Genomic DNA, 27,682 nt, shown 5'->3' with positions numbered 1-27,682 from the left:
TGGAAATTTGTGCAATTGCACTTTTGTAATATAACAAAAAGCCCTTATGATGGTCACCTGGAGGGAGGGTGGGGGTTGGGACGGAGGGGGGTTAAACTCATGTCAGAATTGTTCACACTTTTGTGATGTAAAACGTATAAAGTTGTAAAAAGTGAAATTTCAGCATCTACAATTGACAACTTGTATGTGTGATATGATCGATGAGATAAACGGATCTTGTGGTGAGATTTTTTCAGCTACTGTTTCCAAAGTCAAGAATTAGACTTATATATATAATGTTGATGTAAAAGTTGATGCACATTTTTGGTTTTTAGTGATTGAAAAATACAAATTTTATGTCCCCATGTAACCAAACTTTGTATCAAACTTAAACACATCAGGCCACAGAGCCGTATTCGATAAGATGTAGTCTCTGGGATCCCTGTCTGATTTAGTTAATACATAACTGTCCCCACCGTACATCGGTAGACTGACTGACTGAGTGCGAAACCTATGAACACAATGGTCATTCCTATACATTCTCTCATTGGGCAATAGTGAAATAATAGTGAAATTAATATAATGACATTTTAACCCCCTCAAGGAGCCCTCGGGGTCTCCAGACCTTAGGTTGAGAACCACTGTGCTAAAACACACTGAACACAAGTAAATGTCTACTTTGTGATAAAACAACTTTTATTTTCTAAGAATATATATCATCTGTCTGTGTGTGTATGTGCGTGTGTAAGTGTTTTGTACGTCAGCTCACCAAGAAAGGCGGAGGGAGAGACGGTTCCGTTGCTACGGGAGACCATGACACTGATGCCTGTCTCAATGAAGGGCACAGAGAAGTCAATGACCTCTGACCTCTCCTCGTTGATGGTGAGTGAACCCACTGCCATGTGGGCATTCTTCAACACCACCTAAGGGTCAAACACAGACAGAGAGAGACAGACGGGAGGCAAACATGAAAGGTCAGCGGACTCACGGTGCAGAATATTCCCGGGACACGGTGGTCAAAGAAACACGATGTGAAAAGTAACTCCGTGCTGCAGTTCACACACAAGCCACTATGTTCGCCATGTGTTCAACACGTTATTCTGGTAGAATGGAAGCAGGAGGAGAGGGGGATTATTACTACACTGGGTCAGTATTCATCTCCCCCACCAACCCAGCCTCCCTCTGAACGTATTCAGGTATATTTAGCCCCTAAGTTTCTGGAGCCTCAGGCCATGAATAAAAATGGAGCACAAAAGACTGTGTTAATAACGGATATGTATGCCAGAGCAAGCAGGAATCTTACGCACTGTTTTTTTAAAATTCCCTCTGTTTGTTACACTTCTTCATACAGGCCTGTTGTTTCTCTCTCTCTCTCATTCTGTTTTCTGAGTCTGTTGTCCTGTTTTCCCCCATTCAACTTAAATCATTAGCTGCTTACTTAAGCATTGAATGACATGGACTAATGCATCCATGCACTGCACATTTGCGTAGCCTTGACTTTATGCTGCAGTATATTTAAAAACAGCTACTCTAGATACTGTAATTTTACATAATCCTGCCCATCTTAACTCATCTGTGTTCTTAAGAAAATAATAATGTTGATCATTCTGTGTCATAATAAATTAAGTTGGACATCACATTGATTTGTAAAAGCTACATTGTGTGTAATGTGTGCAGGAGAGAAATGGGTCTTTCCCTGAGGCTGCCTACTCCCTCTTGCCTTCTCTCCTCCAATTGCTTTCTCTTTCTACATGTCTTTTTCTTTCTCCATCTCTGATTCGGAGCCTCATTGTCCTCCTCCTGAGGTTTTTGCGTAGCTGATCATAGCTTCCCCCTCAGGCCAGGTTGTGGGGAACAAGTGCTCTCGAGAAAGAGAAGCTTTGTCACTCAATTCTAAATTCTCCAATGTGCTCCACATTGAACCTTAAATGTCCTACGTTTTATTCTGGTTGACTTTTCCAACAAATGCTCACACTTAATTTTGAACTGTTGGTGATGAAATAAAATGTCAAACATAAAAAGTTTAAATCTACTAAAATCTACTAAATATTTCTTTCAGCTTGCTTGAGGTCATTGTAGGTTGCTTTAGTGTGTTATGTGTGCTTATTCTGGCTCAAAAGCAATCTTTGTTATCTTGAACTAATATTTTCTATCACTTTACAAGCAAATCAACATTCTGCAGAAATCTGCAGATCCTGTTTGGGTTTGGTCATTATAAACAGTGTCTCATGTGTTAAAGGAGGCATGCTGAATGCATTAGGCCTTTAAGAAAATAGTAAAATGATGGTAGGGGTGCTGTATGCCATCAGTGACACACCAACCATAGTTATGAGCTAAATGGACGCAAATTAATAATTAGAGCTGTAATAAAGTGGTGTACTGGTTCTGATGAAAGTTGGATGGAAACACTGAATATAATTTCATGTTTAAGTACACTGCTCCATTTAGTCACTCTGCTGGTACAATAGTGGTTATACAGTATGGTGAGGTCAACAGTGTTCTGCCAGCTGTGAAATTCACAATCAGCCGATGTGCCAACAGGTCTGTATGAAATCGACCAAACTGTCATTCTGGCTATTTTAAAACTGTCTACACCCAATGCAAAGCTGCTGCTTCTTTCTAGTGTTTGGCTAGACTTATCAGAAAAAAGATCTACTCTTCTTATTCTGTACAACCGTATATGTAACTAAAAACATCTCCACTACAGATCAGTGAAACAGAATCAAAGCGAGTAATTTATCAAGAACATGTGGAATAAACAGAGTGACAGAAAGAAATGTCCTCACCTCTCCAACCATGCCGTTCCATGTCCCATTAACCTTCTTGCCGTGTTTTCCGTTGGTCACCAGGTAGAGGTCGTAGGTAAACTTGACTGCCTTGGCGATCTTCTTCAGGATGTCTATACAGAAACCTTTGCAGCAGCGCTTGATGTAAATCCCTGAATCACCTGTCTGATTGCTGGTAGAGGTACAGAGAGGAAGAGAGCGGAGGAGAAGTATTAGTAGGAGAACAGGAAAAAACGATGTTTTGGACATTTATTTGGGTTCAGATAAATAAAACTAGCAGATTCAAAAGGGAGAGGACAGCAGCATGACATGGAATAATGTGAACAATGGGGTTTAACTATCTGGCACTAAGACTGTGTCCACATATTTCTGCTTTTGTGCATGAATGAAGACGAATCTACACACAGCCTTGTGCATCTGGTTTAGATTTTTTTTAGGATGGTGAAAAATCCTTCATATTCTCTGTGGCATATTGCTGCCCGTCCCTAAAATGCTGTATCTGAGGATGTCTTTCAAGGAAGAGACAGACGGAGAGGCAGACAGGCAGAGGGAAGGAGAGAAGGGGAATAGGGGAATAGGAGAAAGAACAGGGTGAAAGACCAGTCAATAAAAAAACCACTGAGCCAGAAGATGTAAGGCACCCTCAGGAGATTTCAGGTAGGCCAGTGATAGAAAAGGAGGCCATTGAAGAAAATTCATTATCACACACCAAGGAGAAGTGGATAGCGAGAGGGTCAGGGTGCAGAGTCGGGGGAGAGGGGAAAACAGTGACAGAAACCAAGACAATGATCTAGTTAGCAGTAGTGAAGCAAGTGAAGATAATCAAAGGACACTGAGAGATAGTGAGAGGATGAAAAATTATATTTTTGGATTTTTAAACTCCAGTTAAGAAAGAGAAGTAGAATCCCTGCAGCATGCTGCAATGATGGAAAAATATTAAACAAAGAAGCCAAAGGGAAGATTCAAGGAAAATGTACCATAATTCACAACTGAGCATTCCTCGACGCACATACGGGCATGTTTCATTACAGCATTGATTCATTTCTTTTCCTTTGGTAACATTCACAGTTTGTGTAATATTCTGCTAAACTACAGATGCAGCAGTTGGTGTTGTATGCTTTTTTTAAGCTTCTTGTGATTTATTTAGTGTGACAAATGACTTTGAATACATGCAGAAGGTTACACAGTATACCAGAAAAGTTTTGAATAATTCATTTTTTTTTTCAACCATCAATGTATAAATCAATATGTCTTACACCAAGTGTCATTAAGAAAAAGTGTATTTTTAGCACTTGACATAATATTCCTCCTTGATTCACATAGTAAGAACAAATCACATTTGTTATTCCTGTGGGACAAAAAATGTCTACATTTAAATCCAGCTCTAAATTCCCACCTGAGTTTGAGCTGTTTGCGGCACGGCACAGTGTTCCTCATGCAGGTGCCACTAAGAGGGTCCACGTCCTCCACGATGACAAATGGTGCCTCCTCCAGAGTCACGATGGACAGGTGGTCCTCTCGCTCCTCCGCCGCTGAGTACAGCTCAAAGCGAGGCCACACATGGTACCTCATCGTCAAAGAGCCTCTCTCCCACTTGCCAACCTGTACGAGTGAGTGGGAGAAGGACTGTGTGTTATACAGGCTACTGTAACAGGTACTTCAAGTGGCAGGAAAAAAAGTGACAGACGGATCACAGAGGGTGGAAAATACAAACCAGCAAAAAAGGGAGAAGGTAGATTAGAGAAAGAGAGAAGGAACGAACAGAAGGTGGATAAGGAAGAGAAGACGAGGAGGAGTGAAGATTTTTACCCTGTCCCACTGTCTATCCTTGTCTAGAAGAATGATGACCAGTTTGGGGAACATCTGGTGGCCCTCTTCACTAAACGACAGGTTTCGGCCTTCAAATGTCACATTCATGAGGTACCTGAGAAAAAGAATTCAAGTGTGAGTTAGAAAGATGAACATCCATCTGCAGAATTTACACTTTCAACTTTATTTCTTACCTTAGGTTTACAAACACATGATGGATATATGAAGATTATACGTCTGCATTAACTGATGTTTTTTGCTTTGGGGACTGTAAACACAAAATTGACATATTATCACCTAAGTTGTTGTGGCTATGTGTTAGCAAACAGCTGCTCTACATTCATTTATAGTCATCTTTTGACTATCTGGTTAATAGAAGTCCAATATTCACTCTCTTTCACCAATGTTTTTGTAAATGCTCACCAGATAGTTGCTGAATGTGTCGGTCTGCTGTTTGTTGCTAGGCTGGTAGTGTAAAAGTGCAGCTTTTTTTTTAGCTTTTCTGCTGAAAAGAGCTGCCTGCTGCAGCTGAAAACAAGCTTCATGAAAGCTGTGAAACTGAGCCAAACAGGTAAGTTGCAGCCCCGTAGACACAAAACAATGAGCTGAAAGACACAAAAACTCGCTGTAGAGCTGAGAGGAACTGCAGAGTCAAGTGAAAATTATCTGTGGGTTCATCACAGCATTTTTTAAATTACACATTATTAAATACAGATTAATGCAGCTTTAAGAACTATGGTCCAACATATCAGGAGTACTATGACGGTATAAGATGCTGGTGATTACTCCGCAGATGTCGTAAGGCTAACATGTTTACAGTTTAAAACAGTAGGAGGGTTGGTGGGAAAAAGCTCACACATAAAATCAAGAATTTTATAAATATTCTCAAATGATTTAAATATTGAAATATTGAAACAAAACATTTCAATTACAAAGTGTACAAGGCGGCTGATCTTGTAATCGGTGCTGTCAAATATTCAGTTCAAATACTTGGCAGTAAAATACTAGTAATGTTCTTTTGTGAAATCTGTTGGTACATGGTTAAAAAAATAATGTCTGGAGATGGATATGTACAATATTGTACATTTACATATGATACATGTATTGTATCATATGTCTATGTTATATATGTATATATTTGAAAGAATATACTGATGTAGCAAGGTTAGCAATGTTACCACAGCTACTGCAGGTAAAACACCTCCCTTTTTCCTCCTTCTGTTCTTGCAATTTGATAAAAAACCTTTTCTTACTTAATTTTTCATGTTGTTTAATATTTGCTTTTTGAATTATTATTAATATTGTTGTTGTTGTCACTATTATTATCAGCAATAGAACTAACTTTTATGTTTTATGCAGTCTTGCTATCTTTACCAGGACCTGTAAAAAACTAGTATATATACTAGTGTATGTGCGTCTATGTGTTATTTATAAAGTATGACGATAACAACTGAAACTGATACTGAATATGATTCATGATCATGTATGTTAACTAAAAGCAAAGACACCGCTTCTATGTGACACCTAATAAGACTGAGACACATAAATAAAGAGTACAGGGAGGCTTTGAGGGGAAATATACTGAGCAGGGAGGACAAAGAGAGCAACAAGAAACCAGGAGTGGAAGGTGGAAGAGAGAAGGAGTGGAGAGTGTATTAACCGCCTGTGTGAATACACATCAGCATATATGTGTGTCAACAAGTGTATAGCAGTGGCAGATAAGCTGGAATCATCTCTCTGCCGCCTCCTTCCCTCACTCTTCCTCATCCTGATCTGTGGGCTGCCATCACCATGGAGACGCTCTGCCTCTGAAACAATTCACCAGAGAAATAAATATCTTGTCTGAATGCAAGGAGTGAGGGGCCGTGTCTGTGTGTTTATACGTATATGTGTGGTCTGTGTAGACTTCTTAAAAGAGGTGCGGTGCACATTTTACTCACCATCATCTCCAACCAAGTCAACAGTGTGAAATAAAGACAATAAATCTATTCACTGGTAAAAAAAAAAAAAAAATGCAGACAACAGATGAGCAATGGGCCTGAAACTTACCCAAGATTTTATCACAAGTACCTCCTACTAGAACATTCAGTACCTCTATCTGTAACGTCTTCAACTATATTTATATCCCTCCTCACACACACACACACACACACACACACACACACAGACCTAAGTAGGCTACATGCTTTGAGCAAGTCAATAATATGACTCAAGCCTCCATGAAATGCCCATTGCTGCATACTGGCTGGCTAGCACGCTAAAAGTGCTGTAATGCGCGTGTAACATGGGATTAGCCTTCTAAACATAATCTCAGTTTGAATAGGGAACCAAAAAGATCAAGACGGTGTGGGTGGAGGCTCAGGAGGTCCCACTTGTTGCCATCCCGACGCCATGTCTATGTATGTGACCAGTGGCGGCCTCTGCGTGTGTCATCATGATGGGTGACATATGTAAGTACACGCAAAACCGCAACATAGGGAGGCTCTTAACACCAGTATAATGTAATGTGTTGCCATGGCACCCACAACCACAGCAATTTTCATGCAATCAGCTGTGTTGCCATGGGAACAGTAATCTCACCCGAGAGGCTGGTTGAAAAAGAGAGAGCGAGAGAGAGAAAGAGGGAAAATTAGTATTTTTTTCATTCTAAAGCTGAGTGTTTACCCACTTCCCCTCATGCTGTCTTTCACTTTCAGATCAATCTCTCCATCTCACCTCAGAGTAGCGCGTCAAATTGCACATCAATAGGATTCATCTGCCCGTACATTAACCTGTGCCTTTACAAAGACTGGTGCACGCTGTGAATTTTACAGCAGAGAAAGCTGCTCTGTTTATCATCTTGTATGCCTGTACTATTGATGTAGCTTTTATGTGCCGTTTGATCCCTTCTCATGTCAGAATTCCCCTCTGACTCTGCTGGAGGAAGAAAAAAAAAGTACTGAGCTACTAACAGAAGCTCATGCGGCTTCATCACAGCCATATGCAGCGCTTGTGTGCGCCTTGCTCACCAACTGTTCCCCAACTAATCACTGGCTGTGAGGGGAATTTATTTTTTAGTTACAGAGACACTGAATCATCAATGGCATGGACACAATCCCTCTTTTTCCCCCCTCTTCACACATATTTCAGAGCCATTTCATATGTCTTTCGTGAGAAGCTGCCCAGGGTCACAATTTCTCTGTCGCTGCAATGCAGGGATGCAAAATTATATATCCCTGCTGTGCATGTGTGTAAGGCAGTGTGTGGTGCATGTATATACACACACACACACACACACACGTACATACTGTATCAGGTTTAGGTGGATGACTCATAATCTGGGATGACTGCAGAAGACCTGCCTCTGAAGAGTTACCAGTTACTGATGAAATGCAATTCATTTCAAGTGTTGTAGGATGGAAGCAGTGACTGTCTAAAGAGACTGTGCAATATAGCTATAACTGTAGAGTATAGTAAATTATGGTAAAGCAGAGTGCATACAGTGTAAGACGTGTGCCACTCAGGGTTCACTCCAGAACAAATTACACAGGGCGGCAGTAGTTTTTACCCATGTGTGATTACAATATAATTAAATCCCATAACATTTTCAATTGAAAGCAGGTACGCATAAGAGCGTTAAACAGGCAGACGTAAGTAAGGACATTAGCCAGCACAACAGAAAAAATAAGAAAACACTACAGCAACTGTTAACTACAGCTATAACAACAAACTGAACAGATTTGAATGAGCATTGTCATTAAAGTCGCACTGCCATCGTATTACTGTATTTCTTTTTAAAAAGATTACTTTTTTAAATAGTTTTTCCAAGCCACCTTCACAAAGTGGCATAAGCATACAAATAAACAAATTCTACATATTTCTAATAAAGGAAAAGAGAAAGAAGAAGGGGTGACACAGGGGCTAGGAGTCTTGCCATTTCACACATTTTACAGGTAATGTTGCTTGATTGCAATCATAGAAATTCATCTATTTACATGCATATTAACAGGGTATGTCACGATTGTACACGGAGCTCGGTTATATCCCATCATGTTCATCTCTCCACATATCAAGATGTCATATTTTACATAAAGGATATATTGGGCTTGACAACATTTCCTCGTTGACAGATAATATCTATCATTTTGTACTGTATCAGTCGGTAATGACGTGACAGTGATGTTAGAGAGATGGCTTTTATTACTTTTAATTGACAGTGACAGCTGAGTGGCAGGAAATGGTGGAGAGAGAGAGGAGAGAGAGACCGAGAGAGACGAGAGTAGAGAGAGAGAGAGAGACGGATGACTAAGCAGCAAAAGGCCACAGGTCAGATTTGAGCCCATGGTCACTGCAGCAAGGACCCAGTATTGGTACATGGGACAACAACTCTACCAGATGAGCTATCCTGGCACCCCATAATTTGTATTTTCTAATATAAAGTTCAGGTTTTGTTTGCAATTTGTGACTATAATCAAACTGCAATTGAGCCTATCAGGAAAGAAGAAAATGAAGATTTGCCTAAGAGGCCTAGTTGTAAATAATTTATTTTAGTTTGATTGCCAGTGCCACGGACTACATTATTTTCCGAAAAATGGATGTGTGGCTTTAACTTCAGTTTCCACTCAAATATAACTTTGGAAATATTTTTTACTGGGACTACACTTTGAAAAACATGCACAATGTGTAGATAATCAATTCTAAACACAAAAAAAATAATTAATTGCTTATTTATTGACTCATTTGTTGCTGGTGGCACAGCTCTGATACCATAAATACACACAGAGGGTGATGTGGACTACACATAAGAAAAGATGTAAGACTCTGAATCTCTTTGAGCTGCAGCCTTTAATAAGTGAGTCCGCAGGAGCTCCATGTGATCTGGGCCCATGAGGACCCCTGTTGAGTAGGAGACATCAGAAAGCTACCTGTGGAGTCTGGAGAGAGGGAGCACTGTATCAGCGAGAACCCTCTCTCATTTCAAATGTGAACAAGGGATTAACAGGCGAGGACACTGACCTTCCACAGTCTGCACACCTCAAATACTCATAGTACTCTTTTCTAGAAGTCAACCGTAGTTTCAGAAAAAAAATAATGCGTCCTTGAGCAGCCATTACTAAGAATTATATTTAGAGAGAAAAGGAGGTAATTTGGCACATGCCGAGACATAAAAGCTTTCTAGTAATTTCTCTGATGATCTCATCCTACTTGCCAAAGCATACTTCAACACAACAGGGACACTCACACAACTACTCTTCTCCTGATTGGCCACTGCTGATAGCCTATTTAAGTCTCACAATGGTCCTACGGCAGAAACATTCACTTGTTTGTCACATTCTGCAAAAGTTGTTTCCTTTAGCATCTGACAACTTACTTATCAGTGCACTGTATTTGTTATTTCTCATGTAGTAACACAATACTCATACAGTCAATAACTTGGCACTTGTTGGAATTTTTTCAAGTGTGTGTAGCCGAGACAAACGGTCCCATATCACAGCGAACAATATCCTGGCTCGACTTGGCCTAAATTACGTTAACTTTGAGAAAATGCTGACTCAAAGTATCTTGAAAATTAAAATGTATATATATATATATATATATATATATATATATATATAAATAAAGTGAATGCATAATTTTCTATGAGCTGAGACACTTCTTCACTGACAGCACGCACTGTTAGAACAACACTGTTGCAGGGCACAATAAAGGAGAAGTCCACCAAATTACACTTCATTCAATAAAAGCAGCTATTGGCTATGTACATTGCAGTTTGTTTGTTGTATGTGATGTTATGTCACACATATAGTCATTATTGCTGAAGCTTATACATTTGCAATGATTTAACAAACGTACATGAAGAAAAACATCACAATATAACAGAAATGATGAGCCCCTCACAGCAGCCTCAGCAGACCACAATGCAGCCATTAAATGTTGACGTGTTATGAATGCAAATACAATAAAAGTCAAGATTCACAAATTGACTAAGTATAGGTTGATAAGGTCAAGTAAAAGAAAAACAAGAAAATGAAAATATTCATCACAAAATAACTACTTGAATGCACTGAATATCACAGACTGAAAATCAGTATATAACAGTAGATGAATTAGGATACTACCCAAATTACATCAACACAGCTGGCTCTTTGCTAAAGCTGAACCAATAAATTGGCTGAACGGATATATCAGCCAATACAAGCTCAATGTACATATATCGTAACAATTCTCAAATAATGATAACAGTATCAGCCTCCAAAATCCAGTATCAGAAGTGCTATAGTCTTTAATGAATGAGAGAAAATGTTGTGACTAGCAGGGAATCTACGACAAAAAATGTATTTAGTTGGTGGTGTTGTTTCAATTAAAATGAAAGTCATTGGAAGTCCCCCACCCCCTTCTTTTTGGGTAAATAAAACTAAGATTATCATCAAAGGTCAATTTATAAACCTACAAACAATCCTAATAAAATAAATGTCAGTGAAACGTAATAATTCTCACAAACGACACTGAACACGTCGCGAGCAGCACATAGTGTAGCAGATGTGCTGTGGTGCTCACAGACCCAATAAGTGAACATTCCAATAAGCACAAGGCCATATTAAATATTGACTAGTTATTTCTATGGCATTTTAATGCCCCTCACAGGAATTAGCCATAAACGGGGAGAGGACAGAGCTAAATGAGTAAAATTGAATTCATGCTCAATATAAGTAATCCTGTCCTTAAACACACTAATCCTCCCTCCGTACAATGTATTTATATATAGAAAATTAGGATCAACAGTTTTTTGACCGAGGAAGAGAGAGAGGGAGAAAAGGGTGGTGTAGGAGGAGAGCCGTCATTACCTCTCTGGTTCAACATTTTACCTTTTATTTAACCGAAAGTCCTTTTCAGTGAGAATGGACTGCTGTAGGAGCATCACAGAGCGAGAACAAGAAAAGAAAGGGGTGGAAAGCAGAGAATACAAGAGGTAAAGTATTCTTACAGTTGAGACAGAGACATCGGTGGGAAAGAGTTTAACAAAAGAAAATAAATATGATCGGAGGCGACGCAGACGTGTAAATGTCTGACCCACTTCCACGGCAAAGGAAGGGTCTATGAAAAGTGACGGTCATTTGAGCTCCGAATGCCCAAAAGCACAATGGATTGGCCTGCTTGCCTTCTGTTAAACAGAGCCAGGATTTATTAGACAGCCACTTTTATTGTGCCCATTAAGAAATGCAATAATACCGCTCTCTCCCGCTACAGAAAAAAAAAACTAAAGGTGAAATAGGACGAGAATAACATTACATGCATGAAAGAGGCAGCACAAGGGTCAAATGGCCTGAATAAAAGGTTTTTAGACTGAGCTCTAGTGGAAGGCTCGGACCAAACGCATGCAGCCAGCCAGCCCACAGACATGAAGACAAATGTCTCGTCAGATCACATGAAAGCAAACTCACTACAAAATATTAATCATCTCTTACATCATATCTACCAGTGCAGCATTTTCTATCAGCGCAGGGATTTGAGAGGGAATTTGAATGCGAGCGCACACAGTCAAACAAATAATAAAAAACATCCCTTTTCCTGCAAAATCCACACACAAATAAGCCCCTTAGCGCCGCATCCAAAACCACTTGGAGCACATTTTCTCATTATCCTAGCGTTCCTGTCCTCACTGTCTGACAGGAAACAATGGCTGGCCTCTAGAGCTCTGCATGTGTGTGCGTATTTGAGCTGGAGCGTGCGAGTGCTTGCGGTGTATGCATGTATTTATGTATGCATGTATTTGTGTGTGTGCCTTATAAGGTCAAGCAGCCCCTAAACAAATTTAAGAGCGTGACTCACTGGGGTCTCCGATCTTCGTCCATCAGCTTTGACAGGATGGCATCCTTATCCAGCATGCATGCAGCCCACTGTGGCCTGTAGCTATACAGGACCACGCAGAGACATATGGCCTTATTATTGCTTCTGTCTCTGGGGGTGAGAGGATGGAATAGGTGGAATTATGTGTGTGTGTGTGTTGTGTGTTGCTGTTTGTTGCCACTGGGGTCACCACCAAAATCCACCAATCCAAATTCTCTACCTTTGCACAGTCGAATGGAGAAAAATGGAATGGTTGGAAAACACACACACACACACACACACACACACCACACACACAGCAGCATCCCAGGTGTGTGCCTGAAGGATGATTGAGAGCTAACCCTGTGTCTGATAGCGCCCTTTGGGGACTGAAATATTCATGGCTGTGCTGTTATTGTTATCTCAGTCTTGTTGGTGGCGGAATCCTGGGCGGCACACATAAGTTCCGCCTGATATTAAAAACAGAAACATGGGTGGAAGACAAGACCAAAATTTACAGTAATACATCAACCTCAACCTAGAGATTAATGCAGTAGTGGCAGGGGAGGCTGCATAATGTTTCCCTAGTTCTTTGCATTCCTCAAATTCAAACTGACAGTGAAAAAAACAAACAAAAACAGAGAAAATGTTAAATTTTATGAAAAAAAAGTGGATTAAAGGCAGGCAGGCACATAGTTTTGTAAAACTGAAATACATCTAACAAGGAATGACATCAGTAAGTCTAAGCTTTTATTAGATTAAGCCCTAAAGAGCAGTTAAATGTCATGCTATAAAAACACATTATGTGTTATGTGTTTGGCATGTGTGTCACTGCACTAGCGATAACCCTCTCTCTTGTTCTTTGGCGCTTTCTTTTATTAATCCGGTTGTCCCCAAGCATTCAATTAGCTGAGGAATCTCCGATCGATGTGAACAGTAAAACCATGCCCTATGAAGTTAAATGGGGATTAATTATTGAATACCAATGCTCGTGCTTGTTCTGTAATGTGCCAAAAAAGCAGGGGCTTCAGAGGAAGAGGAAAAGGAGGATGTTTTCCTTTAAAGATGGCTGTGGGTTAAGCTAAAGATAAGACAAGATGTTGTTATAAGTCTGAGAGTTAATATCTCCGTTCATCTTGTGTTTTTATTTTATAATTACACAAATTCTGGCTCTCCTTGGGGAACGTGTCTGTATTTCTGTGTGTACTTGTAGTCCACATTGTACTGTGTGGTTGCTGGATTTATTTCGATTTAACTGCGCTTCAGCAACTGAAAACCAAACTATAGTTTTTTTCTGTTATTTTACCAGCGAGTTTCTTTGGCTCTGACTCGTGAATTAAAAAAAATGATTTCATCTGCTTTTGTTCAGCCCATCTTTTTGCATTGTGTATGACGCCCTGCTCATTTTCTGTTCCAAAATAAATTTCAAAGCTTATAAAACTAGGTGAACATTGCTCATTGCTTTTTCATTGGCCATGTTTTTTTCAGCAGGGAAGATTGTCTTTCCTGGACCTGGGCTCAAACTCAAAATAATATTTAATCAAAAGCACAGATTGTTTATTTGAAGTTACAGCTCCCAAAGACAAAGGATCTGTGCTGAAAATATGATGCAAAAACAAACCTGTTCATTCTGAGGGGCAATTGGCAGGCTTACCCATAAATCCTTAGACCCATCGCAAAGCCCCCTTACACGTAGTTACCGTTGCTACATCTGTGAAGCTTTCCGTTCTTGCAAGGCACATAAGTAATAAACAATCATAATGATGGCAGACCATCAAAAATTCCCAGTAATTCCTGAAACAGCAGGTCCCTGATTTCACACTGTTGTAAACAAAAGCAACTTCTAGCCGGCAAACCATGAATTTTGTCGGCTGAAATGACAACTGTCACTAGCAGATTTTATCAGCTGTAGCTAGCTAGTGTGAGCTAATGCTAACAGTATATGTAGGTTTTAGTGGTAGGCCTATCTAGCGGTGAAGTTGCAGATTGCAACCATTTGAATACCGCTCACCTCCCAAGCATGTAGGAGAAACTAAGGAGGCTGCGAAACTTGTAAAAAAAAACATGTATTTATCAAAGACAAAGTCAGTGTAGAACAAACAAAGAAACAGCCTGTGTGGACGTCACAGGCATGCGAGCTGCAGCAGTTTAGTGAGACAGTCGTCATGGACTGGGCGTGGACATACAGCATGCAGGAGTTTAAGAGAGTGAGGCTAAAGCTACATGTCCCAGGCAAAAATCTGCCTCGTCACCAGCTTCTGATAAGTCGCAGTATTGTTTGTGTGCTGCAGGATGAACCCAGCTGTCAATCAAATGAACAAGGTCTGAACACGGCTTTAGCCCTAGTATTATAATCAAGTTTTTACACAAAATGGTCATTTAAATGGTATTTATTCTAATAGTGATGGATGCTTACTTAAAAAAAAAAAACACTGGTTAGATTTATGCACTATTGTTCATATTATCAAACAATATGCTTCACTTTTACACTGGAAAAAGATGTGAGGATGAAGAATTACTGATGAGTTTGGCAAATGCAACATGGAACTAGTGAAATCAAATAAAGAGATATTGTTACTCTAAACTCTGATATATAGTAGCATCTTGGCTCCCAGAGGGTGGATGTTCCAGCCTTCAACAGGTGTTTTTACCTGTAACTTCACTAAATAATGTAGTTAGCTAATGCCTTGCCTTTGGAAATAAGGCTAGGTTACTACTGTAGGTAGTAAGCTGGTTAGCTTGGCATGCTAACATTTGCAGCTTACATTTATAGCTGTTAAACACAGTTTAATTCATTCCTTACACTTTGTTTCTTGTGTTTTTAGTTTTGTAAAGCCCCATGCACAGCGCTTCAGCATACAGAGAAACCCAAAGCTTGACAGGCCTGCCGTGTCTACTTACAGTTGGTAAACAATAATTGGACAGTCGCTGTTAGGGGACATGATTTCGCTTACACGTTTTCACTCTACATTACCAATTTTTGTATTTGTCTATCCCAGCCCCTCTGCCCAGCTTTCCCCTGACCACGTATCCCCCCAAGCATTGACTCACTTCAGTATTTCCTTGGAGTGGCCGGTGTTGGAGCTCTTTTTGTCAGGTGTCCCGAGGCAGCTTGACTTTAGCAGGGTGTGTGGCCCCCGGTCCAGCATCATGGTGGAGGTCGCTGTGGCAATGACAGCCACTGCATCACGTACCCTGGCCTCGATGTTGTAGTCCCATTCGTCATATGACACTGAGATAAGCCCTGGGAAAGAGAGAGAGAGGTGGAGTGAGGTGAGAAGAAGGGGTGTATTTTCATATCGGAACGAACAAGAAGAAGTAGAAAGAAATATGGAGAAAGATGAAAAGGAGGGGGAGAGAGACAGCAAAGTGTGAGAAAGAGAGGAAGGATACAAATAGGCAGGCAGAGGCAGAGTGCAATGAAAAATAGCCAGAGGGTACAAAAATGAAAGCATTTTAGAGGAGGCTGAAAAGTGGCAAAACACTGAGACAAAATTAAGAGTGTAATCATACCTATAATATTTTAATTTGTTCTAAGCCAGAGAGTACGCTTGTTGCTATTAAAAAAGAAAAAAAAGCTCATACAGGTTGAATACACACGAAAAAAACTGCAGAATATGAGCGTCAGTCAAGAACATGGTCATCCCTCAGCTCAATTTGTTATGCTTGGCTTTCCAAGCATGAGGAACTGCTGGCTATCATGTCAGCATCCATTTCTTACACCCATAAACAACTGCCGGTCACTTTCTGTGGCTGGTTTGGATTATGTGTTCACATTTGGAAGTTGCACCGTTACTCTACTGGAAAAATACAAACCTGCCTTTTTTAGTCAGCCATGATCTTGTTACCGGATTCACAAACATGTATAAAGTGTGATTTTTTTTGTCACCTACCCAAGCAAATGGAACTACAGGAGAAATGCTTCACATAAACTGCTTGGTGAGTGGAAGGGAGAGAGAGAGAGTCACTGCAAAATGACAAAGGGGTTCTCTTTCCTGCCTGACCCGACTCCCTGGAGAGATATTTTCAAAACCACATCACTGGGAATTCTCTTAATGATGGACTCCAGTGAGGCCAAAGCTCAGACTATTATGAGAACTGATAGCCACAATAAAAAAGTAAAGCTTGTCAGTCCACATTTTTCTCATATTTATGTGAGGTATTGCATAATATGTCGACATAAAATGATCAAATATGACCAAATAAACTCCCTTACCTGAGGTCAACGGGAATCAGTATGCACCCTACCGCTGACTGGCACAGCATAGTGCAAATACACCAGGAGAACATTTGCATATATGCAAACAAGACCATCTGTCACTTGTGCCAACATTTCCGTAAAACATTTCTTAAAAACGTAACACATAATGTAATAAAGATTTCTTTGCTTTGCTCAACAACATTAAAGCAGAGGAGTTGCTTAATTGAGTTTGGCCCTGTTGGGTATTAGGGGATGACCTCTAAACCCTCTGATTGCCTGTGTAAAGATTAAACAAGGTCAGTAAATTACATCCAGCAAAGGTGGGAAACTGATCCTGTCGACACCGTCCTTCAATAAAGTTGTGCATAGTCTAAATCTTTAAATCCAAAGTACTAAAAAATGACATTGATATGAATTTGTGATATAATGTACTTCAGTCTACAGTCTTCAGTCTGCACAATCAAAGCTACTGTATTCTCCAGCGCTTTCAAAAATATTATTCATAAGTGTCATATTTTCAATAGAGATGCACTGATTCAAGATTTTCTCTCCTGATTCAGATTCTAATACTTTAACTTATCTGCCAGTACAGACTAACAATTCAATACCAGCACCCTCTTTTTCCCATATTTAAAATCTGTAAACATTATAGCGTGAAACACCACAGTGACTGAATGTATGTAACTAATACTAGAAACACTGCATTATACAAGGAAATTAAGAGCCTTTTACTTGAGAAAGGACAGTAGAGCGATGGCAGGAAACGAGGGGGGAGACATGGGGAATAATATGCAACAAAGGTCCTCGGCTGGAGTCGAACTGGGCTCGTTGAAGTTCATGCTCGGCGTCTTGAACGCCTCTGCCACAGGGGCACCCCGACATCCATCAACTATTAAGATGTAATTCTGGGAGAAAAGTACAACCATGAAGAAACGAGGACATCCCTAGCAGCATCTATATTATATTTGACATCATGTGCCCTCAGTTGGATGTTGAAGTGAATTGTTTGGATTGCTTTACAGTTAAAAAGAAGATGCTTGATGGCACAGAGCAGTAAGAAGGCAGCTTGTGAAAAGCTACACTGAATAACTGCAACTATAAGTGCGGTCCAGACTTCATCACTCCAGATCAGGTATGAACAACACCCCCCCAAAAGAGGTCTTGTTTACGCTATGATTAAAAACAAAGCATGATAATTAATTTGGCAATGGTGACTTAATGTTTAAAATTTGACATGTGGCACTTAATAAGCTTTCTCTGCAAAACATTAATTAGCTGTACTTTTTCAGTCAGCATCAGTGTGACACTCTGAGCATACAAGATCTCTATTTATACCCTGAAATGGTAAGACCACCTCCTACTGATCTGGTTCGGTTTTACAAAGACATTTTATGCAGCTTTTTCCTGTTCTGTGCAAGTCTAACTTGCTTGGTAAATTAACAAGTACAAGTCTAACGTGCACAGAAATAAAGACTGACTTATTTTAAGAAAAAGCCATATTTCTATGGTAACAATCAGTCCCACCTGCTGACCATTGGCACTAAATGACAAAAAAAGAGTAAAACATGGCTCATGGTTTGCTAACAATGTTGTGGAGTGACGAATAAGATGGATTTGTTTGCCCAAGGAAACTATCCTGAGCCTGACTGATGAGTTAGCAGGTGTACTGAGCCCTAGAAGTTTTTAATATTGTTATTAATTTACCCAGAATTCATAGCAAATTTTAGTAGTCCAATTTAAAGCAACAGTACTTTAAAATAACTACTAATAACTAAAATATGCTACACTAATTTGTAATAGGGTGAATCGTGCCTCTGTTATGCGAGAACGGCCGGGTGTAGCACAAGGCAACCTTGGTGTCCAGTTTGGGAGAAGTGCACTTTACTGGAAACTGGATCATATCTTTCTGTGATTTTCAGAGTTTTCTGATGGACAGAAAGCTTTACTTGTTGCTAAAGTAAGTTATCCGCTAAATGTGTTACGACACCGGTTTATAAGTGTGTGACATTCTGAAACTTGGAGGCCAAATCGCAAGAAATACCAATTCTTACATGTTGCTTTGAAATAATCAAGAACCACTGCGTTGTGCAATATATGGATTTGGACATGTTTCTGATGCCTGCCTAGTAGTTAGATCTAAGTCATAGTCTTGTGAAACCGGGCCCTGGTGCTTGGGTGTACCTGTAGGGAAGACAGAGGGAACGTGGTCTGCATCTCCAGCCACCAGGGAGGGCACGATCCAGGTGAAGCCATAACCTGTGAGGCCCACAGAATGGGCCACCTCGAAGATAGTGGTAGCCTCCTCCTTTGTGCAGTAGAGTAGAATAACAGGACTCTGTAGTTTCTTCAGCTGATTCTGGATCTTGGAGTCTCCGTCATCCACTGACATATCCAGTAGGAGGACTTCTTCTAGCTCCCAGCCCACAAAGCTGTTCTCGATGGTACTGCGGACCTTGATAGGAAAGGGAGATGTGATTTTGAAAAGTGTAGGCTGCACACATACAGTGGAGTTGTTAAGAAGAGATACTGGAACAAAATTGACTGAGATGTCTCCTCCTCCAGCTCCCAGACTGCAAAACTGTTCTGTCTTTACACACCTCCTGGGAGTAGGACACAGTGGTCGATTCTTTGAAATGTAACAAAAGCAAGATTAGGTAATCTCTTTTTTTCCAAATCTCAAAGCAACAATAGATTATGCGTAGCAAGAAGTGATTTCTAGGACTCTGGATCCATAACTTATATATGGCATGAGTTTGTGTTTTATGTTTCAGGGTCAGAGAGTAATAGATGTTCCTTAAGTGAATCAATGCAAAGGAATTTATACAAGCTGAGTAACAGGCAGAACAGAGCATTTTGTGTGGTGTATGCCATTACAACACTGATTTTCTTCTGTATTGAAAGAAGTAAAAGAAACCTTGAATTTTCTATGTATGCTTGATATCTGCTGGAAAGAGGACATTAGGATAGAATGAGATTCATGATGCTGGTAATAACTGGTTGCACAAATATCAACTGGTTTAAGCTTTACTCACTGCTTAATTTATTGAGGCTCAGAGTTTATATATTCAAAATATTTTCTGATATTTGGCAGATATACAGCAGGGACAGTGAACTATAGCAACTGATATTAGACTCTATAGATTATACACAATATAATTGACTAATGTGAAAGGCCCCTCACAGGAGTATGAGCCCTAAATATCCTCATTCATAGCCTCCATTTAGATGATAAATATATGTTTTTTTCCCCCCCTTTTAAACCAGATTGTTACTCTAACTTCAAAGAAAAGACACTTCCATATTAAGAAATATGATTAGCCGACTTTCAATAAATTTTTATTCTTTTCAGATGTGTGTCTGATGTTTAAAGTTATTCAGGATCTCATACCATCCCCCCATTTAAAGAGTCTGTTCTCAGCCCTGGAGATAAGGAGACTGAAGCCCTACTGAGTGGCTGCATTCAAAAAGACATGTTCGGCCAATCTGCCTTTTCCATTAAAGCAATCAGAAAATGGAACTTGCTACCCACTTCAGACTCTCCCAAACCTTTCTCGTTTTCAAAAGCTTGAAATTATGGCTTAAAACCAGACTCTCAGAAATAGTTGCTGTTGTTGGGATCATTTTTATCATAGTCCTAGCTAAGTAAACAATAAAACAAATAAAAAGATAAGACATACATCTTATCATCTCATCATTAGAAAACAATGTGAAAACTACAATATATATTTGATAGGCCTCTTATAATGGGTCCCCAAAAGACAACAGTAATAATACCTAATGTGCCTGAGACCCAGAGCGAAAGTGAATCTCTCATCTGAATGGATGGTTGAAAAAGTTTACAGCCATTAGCTGTATATGTAATAATAAGTATCCTGCTGCTTCTGGAGTCACTTTTTAGCAAAGGAATACATTTATCTTAGCAGATAATGTTCTTTGCAATTTCGGCCTCAACTTATTGCTAAATGGTATTTCATGTAGCACACCTACTGCTATATGCCCATAAATACATTGTGTGTGTACATAATGTATATATTACATGTATGTCTCAAAGTGTCTGTAACTGTGTTTATTTACCTTGTTGACAAAGTCCTGATAGCCAGGGTAGTATGTGGTGACTATGGAGAAGATGTACCAGTCATACTCCTCCATGATGTTCAACATGACGGAGGCCTGCTGCTCGATGGACGGACCAAACTGGAAAAACATGGAGTTGTCGTCCTGGAAACCAGAGACACACAGCCAATCAGCAAACAAGGTCATGAGTCATACAGCATACAGAGAACTGGAAGGTAGGGCACAGATGATTATGGAGCGTGTCCAGCTACTGCACGCCTCAGGAACGAATATAGTGTTGTTTATAGCTCAGACGTCTGCTTTCTCTTTTTATGCTCTCTAACTCTCACTAAAGAATACACAGCAATATAATTTATCTACTGTATTAAAGATGTTTAAAGCAGACACTTTTACTCCCATGCAATGTCAAAAAAGGTTGTCCCACTAGTTATGAATATTAAATACAGACAAGGTGACTCATTCTTCATCAAGGAGCCACATCAAAGCTTCGTTAGCACATTTAGTATGCTGCGGAGAGCATCACAGGTAAGATGGCCACCTGGTTCAATGATATTTAATGTAGGTTACCAAATGTGTGGACAGACATGTCTGTCAAAACATTTTATCTCCAAGGAGACAGGAAGAAGAGACAAAGTAAGAAGAGCCTAATATCTGGTGCCATGGATTAGTCAAGGTCAGCCACCCATGTAAAACTGCCAAGCAACTCATCGGGACATAGAAGTCAAGATGGATTATTCACAAATTTTAGTGACTGGGGGCGACGTGGCAGAGGGGCTGTAATGAGAACAGCATCATGTCAGGGGTCCTCTGTGTGTCCACAGTGAAATATACTGTTGAGAGGTGACTGGAATGACCGGAGGTGTTGGGCCATGCTTGAACACTGGCCCCTGTTTAACTGTTTTATCGTCTCGCTCAAGAAGTAAAGTAAATGTTTAGATTAAAGGAATAGTTTAAAAAAAATTGAGAAATACAAAAAGAGTCAAATGAGATTAACATCACTCTCGTGTGAGCTGCAGGATGTGGTTAGCCTAGCTTAGCATAAACACTGGAAACTGGCCTGGCTCTGTGTAGTGGCTCTGTGAGGCTGCAGATAGGCACAGCAGTTATTTGAGTTTAATGCTAACATCAGCATGCCAACATGTTCACATATGAATATTATATTACAATTCTGCCAATAGATGCTCCTAAATGTAACACAGTGAACCTTTAAATCCATGACCTTTGCTGTTTACTTACTCTACTACTACTACTACTACTACTACTTAATTTACCATAACATTATTATCTGTGGATCCAGTCATTTCCTTTAATCATGTTCATTGTCCGTACATCCATCCATTCACCACACAGACACCTCTTCCTGTCTTTAAAGGATGAAGCTGATGATATTATATATTCTTGTCAAGAAAATCCCATGAAAAGATCAAAATCAACAATTATTGAGAATAAATTACATATTTAACAATTGTTTGTAAAGATTTATGTCTTCAGGAACAATTTTGTAAGCTTTAGGATGGGTGCTACAGACAAGGGATGTAAGTCAAAAAGGATGGAAAGGTAAGACTAACACATTTTATCTGCCACAATTTTGAGTTTCTGTCTCACTCTACTCAGCGTAATGTAATGCTCTAAGCAACTATAAAAAAAATCAACAGCAAAATCTCTTCCCAGAAACAGTGACCTGGTTACACTGGATTCACTCAGTTCTCAAATGGGCCAAGGTCGTGTCCTCATTATTTATTTATTCATTATTAATTCTGTGTGAATTTGAGTAGTTAGTTTACAGACAAACCAAACATCGGCTTTAGATGGGGCTATCGTACATCCAAACTTTGAGCAACACGACTGAATTTCAAATATCTGAAAACCTGGACAAATCTGCAGGGCTAGACACCACTTTAAGATAAATATATTTTCTTTGTTTGTTTTGCGTTAACAGACTTTCCTAACCTTGACTTTATTGTGCAGATAATACCTCTCTTTCCATCACAGAGTTACTTTGCTGTTCTAGATGTTGCTTTTTTCATTTCCTCTCACTTACTCACTCACTCAGTATCCATTTCTCCTTTAACCCCCTAAACTTCCTCTTTGTCTCAGTATCGCTCTCTCCTGATTCTTTCTTTCTACAAGTGGGCAGCGAGATGAATAATCACTTGTGAGACCAAAACCTGCCATTCAGATGGAGCGTGAGCGTGAGGGTACTACTTACTTAATTCTCTCCTTCTTAGGTTATCTTAGCTAATCATCATCTCATTCTACTTTCTCTTTCATATCCTAATCATCCCTATTTAATATCTATTCCTTATTCACATGGCATTAGTGTCAGTTTTTTCTCCCCCTTCTTCCCATGACCCTATCTTTTTCCTCTCTGTCCTCTGTTTTTACATAATGTCCTGGAGCTCCATTAGTTCATATCACAGAGGTGTGAAGTGTCCTGCAGGGCGCAGTCTGTGTGTGTCATTACCGGAGCTGCCCTCCTCCCTGCCTGCTTGCTTCCTTGCCTGTCGTTTCACATCATACACAACTCAACCATGAGCCCAACAAACGGGTTTGTCACTTAATTTTCAAGCTCCGTTTTTTGTGTGTCTCTTTTCTATAAGTTGCAAGTTACTGTTCGTGAGGTGGGTTGCATTTTGTAATTTGTGCTGTCGGATTCGGTTGGACAGTGTTGAATATGACTGGAGGGACTGCAGGTTGGACGAGTATGAACGTGTCTCCCTAGTTGTGAAATATAAAGGACTTTTTAAAAATAACTCACCACAAAAGCTCAGATGTGTAGTAGATGTATTTTACATTTAAAAACCTTTTGGTGTAAGGTATTTACGGTTGTGCCCGAGACTAAACTCAAACTGTCAAGCAATTATTTTAATGAGTCTCTAAGAGATCTTTGTAAACTGGCCTTAGTTACTGTTGCTACCCTTTCAAAAACAACAAAAACACAATGATTTCTATATTCAGTTACTAATATTATATTCCATTTATGCCAATAGATCCTCCTAAATGTTACACACTGGACCTTAAAGTAAACGTATTCAAAATAAAAGTTAAAAAAAAGTTGCAGACCGGACCAGGCTGTGGTTGCTAGTAGACTTACCCAAATCCAATAATATAACCTTCTAAATGTAAAGAGGGACCAGAATGAGAAAAACTGTATTGTTCTTCTTCCAAGATAGCTTTAGAAGTTCAATGGGACTTTCTGACCTCGTGTTAAAGATGTAATCATGGTTTAATTGAATCAATAATCCTGCATTCTCATGGATTCAGGCAGACGGTAGAATGTAAATCGTATATCATTTTAGTGGATGAGAACAATAGAGAAACATTTAAAATGAGGCCAGGAGAGAATACCGGCAACGGTAGACGGCATTGTCTTCCAAACTTACCATTTACAACCGGATGTTACGTAGCTCCCTCAGACAAGGAGTAAGGAGTAAGATGGGCAAAACAAGGAGAAGCTAATAATTTTGGTGCAACAACACCTGGAATTATATAATCAGCACTTGAAATTGAGATATTACAAGAACAGCTGACATATGGCAGGCAGCACAGAGCTGAAAGGAATACCAGGCAGGTGAAATGGAAAGTATGTTATCTTATATTAGCTTAGCGAGCCATGTGGCTGTCTCCTTCACCGATAGAATATTAAGACAAAGCTGCATTTTATAGCTACCTGCATTACTGAAATAATTACATAAAATCATGTTATTTACCATATTTTATTCAAATTTTCATCACCACAAACATCACCACAGCAACATATCGTCATGTGGGTTTCATTTTGCTGTCCTGCCGTTCCATCGTTTGTTTGTTTGTTTTTTTCGTGTGATCCAGAAGGTGTTGTTTGTCTACCGTGCTGAATCCATATGAATGCAGCATAAATGATGTGGGCCTGTATCACCTACAGAATTGGGAGGAGATTTGGTTGAGCACTTAGGTTGTTTGCTTTTACCCTTTTTTTGCTTTGTTGTGTTTATTATGCTAAGATGACAGAGTAGAGCTAAATTCCACAGAGACGTATTTTAAGCATTTTAATTCAGAAAATCGTTCATAACTGAAGTTTAAAAGAGAGTCTCATATTCCATTGATGTACTTTCTCCTTTAATCTCCTTTTTCCTGTGGTAGGTCATGACCACTTAATGTATTACTGTCAGTTTAGTCTCTGTTTCTTTCTTTCTCATCCTGAGTCATCAAACACTGCTTTGGTGTTTCAGAACAGGAATCTCGAAATAGTCTAGGTGTAGTGGCACTGAGTCTGCAACAGTAAGTTGTGTGAATTAACCCCCCAAAAAAGGCTGGTAGAGGAGTGAATCACTTGGGAGGTTTTATTCAACCTTTGTGCAGAAATGGCACCAGAGAGCTGGCTTAGTAACACAAACCTCTCATTCCCGCTCCCTGAGGTACTGTAGTGCAGCCTAACATGTGAGCATAACCTCCAGTTAAGACGGTGACTCGCTGGAGGCCCAGCAGATGACGAAAATACACAGCATGTTAATGCACACACTCATCTGTGTAAATAAAACACAAAGTTTTCTCTTTTTTCCCACTGATTGATCCCCACAGTGCTGACGTCTCTCCCTCTCAGTGTCATATTTAAACGAAAAATGTCTGCCAATGAAGCGTCAGGGCCTGCTGCATGATTTAAACCCGTTAAGACAGTGAGCGTCGGGTGCGTTTGATTTTGCTCAGATTGTCACGGACGCTTCTTGGGATCTGCATTCGGCGCCGAGCCTGCCTCTGCGGCTGCAGCTGCTGCGTCAGTGTGCAGTACTGTACGAGAGCTGAGGGGAGCGAGCCTCAAGCAGGAGGGCTGAAAGGATTTGGCAACTCATCTCCATGTCATGCCAATGAAAGCCTGTCTCCAATTAGATTTGCAGAGGAAGAGCGACATATCGGCCCACTGCTCAACAAGCCCTGGTGGGAGAGGATTGGAGGATAGAGAGACGGAGCGAGAAAGGAACAGGAAGAGAGAGAGAGAGAGAGAAGAGAAAGAAACAGAGACGATGAAAAGAGAGAGACGAGAGAGCAGACAAAGGAAGAAAGAGATATAACAAGGGAGGGTGCTGTAAGCCTGAGAAGATAGAGGAGGAACTCCTTGAGAAAAAAAGGCAAACCCTATAGAACTGCACCAGAGAGACGAGGCTACAAACACAAACAGAGCACCGAGAGCGAGTACAACACACACAAAGTGCATGTACAACATTCGTTCCCTCCAACACTCAGCTTTGTTCCAACTCATCACATCATCTTTCTCACCTCATTTCTCCCTCTGTCGTACCCTTCCTCACATCTGGAAGCCGCACACACTGACTCATAGGCAAGCGATGCTGCTCAGTTGGAGCCCAACGAGCTTCAAATCATGGCATATTTATCAAAGAAGAGAGAACGAAGTATTGTTATTAATCCCGAATTCGCTATCTGTAAATTATCGACATGACCCATTACGACGCTCTGCCAGGGCCTAAGTTCATACACTTCATTTAAACATACCCATAATGACTGAGACTGGAAGCTGTCGGCGTTCTAGTATTAACGGTCGAGCAGGGGAATGAATGATTCAGAAGCGCTGAATTATGATTACACCCACAGCAGCCATGTGACGATCATACAGATGATGCACGCGTTAGGTATCGAATACAGGACAAATCTTCTGATACAAAAGCGTTTTACAATATTTGGAGAAATATTTTGCGCAATAACGAAGACAGAACAGAAAGAAAATGTTCAAATTATAAATTGATGATGGTTTAAAAAGTATTATTGTAATAAAATCGATTAGTAGGATGTCTCGCTGTTCTTTTTCTCATCATTAGATTTTTGATAATTTTGGATGTGTCAATAAACTCTATAATGGCAGTGTATTAACAACCCACAATATAATACAATTAATCAATCAATGGTTTGGGACCTTTGAAACCCAAGGCGCAATTAAATTATAAAAATTATAATGTTTCAGATACAGACTCAGGATCATTTGTGGAACATAATAGGGAGATAAGGGTAAAATCTGAAAAAAAGTTTTTTCACTTTTGATCAACATTTTTCTATTTTTATGAGTCAAGGACAAATCAATATACTTGCCACGTGGGATGATGACCTTCACTAAACAAACACAGCAGTTCATGGGCTATGGGAAATATTCCAGATAATGTCTTTGTGCATTACCATAGCATATATAACACAACAAGCAAAAAATGATGGTAGTTATTCAACAGTTCGGATTTGGATAACACAAAGTTCAGACGACGCCCTATGAGCCACATAAACACAAGAGATTTTTCTAACAACTGATCTCAAAAAGAAACCACGCAAAAAAAAAGACAAATGCTTAAAATAGTACAATAGTAGTGGTTTATGAAAACTCAATCACACCAAATCTTATATTACCATTTTCCTCCAACTATCTATCGACATAAGGTAGATACTAGACCTTCTATTCTATTTCAGCATTCTCTATAGCGCTGAGAAGGTTCCCATTATGGATCAATGGGTATCCTCACTGCGTATACATAGACGGAGCTACACCAAAGGAAAAATGGCGCATTCTGAGCCACCACAACGAATATAAAATAATGCAAAACAAAAACAATAACTGATTTGGACGATTCTAGTAACAGGCGCATAAATAGTAAGAATTCATTCCATCAATGAACGGTTATTCATTATGTTTAGCTCGTCACTTTTGCCGGTGATGTTTCAGTCAGTGGATTGTGGACTGTAGATGGCAGAATGAAAATATTGATCAAGTATTAGGTAGTATGAGGAATATAATCAGGTTATTTTATAAATAAATTATAAACGATGATAAATTCTGATACGCTAGTAATAATTATTACTTAGAATGCAGTAGCTATAAAAATGCATCTTTGTCTTAATATCTTAATCAGGTGAGGTAGAACAGTTCCTACAAGGAGGATGATTTCTCTTGAGGCTGAGCTATGATAGATAGTCATCAATTCTCTAATAGGCTTTCTCTAAGTGAATCACCCTACTTCCTGGCTTCATTCCCTTTCAGCTCTTGTGTTTGTCT

At 39.7% G+C, this 27,682-nt stretch overlaps 1 protein-coding gene across 1 annotated transcript in view; it reads right to left on the bottom strand.

The window, feature by feature from the left end:
• The window catches only part of grin2bb (glutamate receptor, ionotropic, N-methyl D-aspartate 2B, genome duplicate b), a 68,779-nt gene that overhangs the window by 18,752 nt on the left and 22,345 nt on the right, over window positions 1-27,682 (bottom strand). Inside the window, 7 exon segments of the mRNA XM_035659650.1 lie at window positions 749-902; window positions 2,766-2,937; window positions 4,162-4,367; window positions 4,575-4,689; window positions 15,432-15,624; window positions 18,763-19,033; window positions 20,656-20,799. Of these exon segments, the coding sequence (XP_035515543.1) occupies window positions 749-902; window positions 2,766-2,937; window positions 4,162-4,367; window positions 4,575-4,689; window positions 15,432-15,624; window positions 18,763-19,033; window positions 20,656-20,799 (1,255 nt within the window).

Source organism: Morone saxatilis, unplaced genomic scaffold, assembly GCF_004916995.1.
Source record: "Morone saxatilis isolate NCDOM2014 unplaced genomic scaffold, NCSU_SB_2.0 Contig17, whole genome shotgun sequence".
NCBI classification, from domain to species: domain Eukaryota; kingdom Metazoa; phylum Chordata; class Actinopteri; family Moronidae; genus Morone; species Morone saxatilis.
This window is presented reverse-complemented; position numbering and strand designations above follow the sequence as displayed.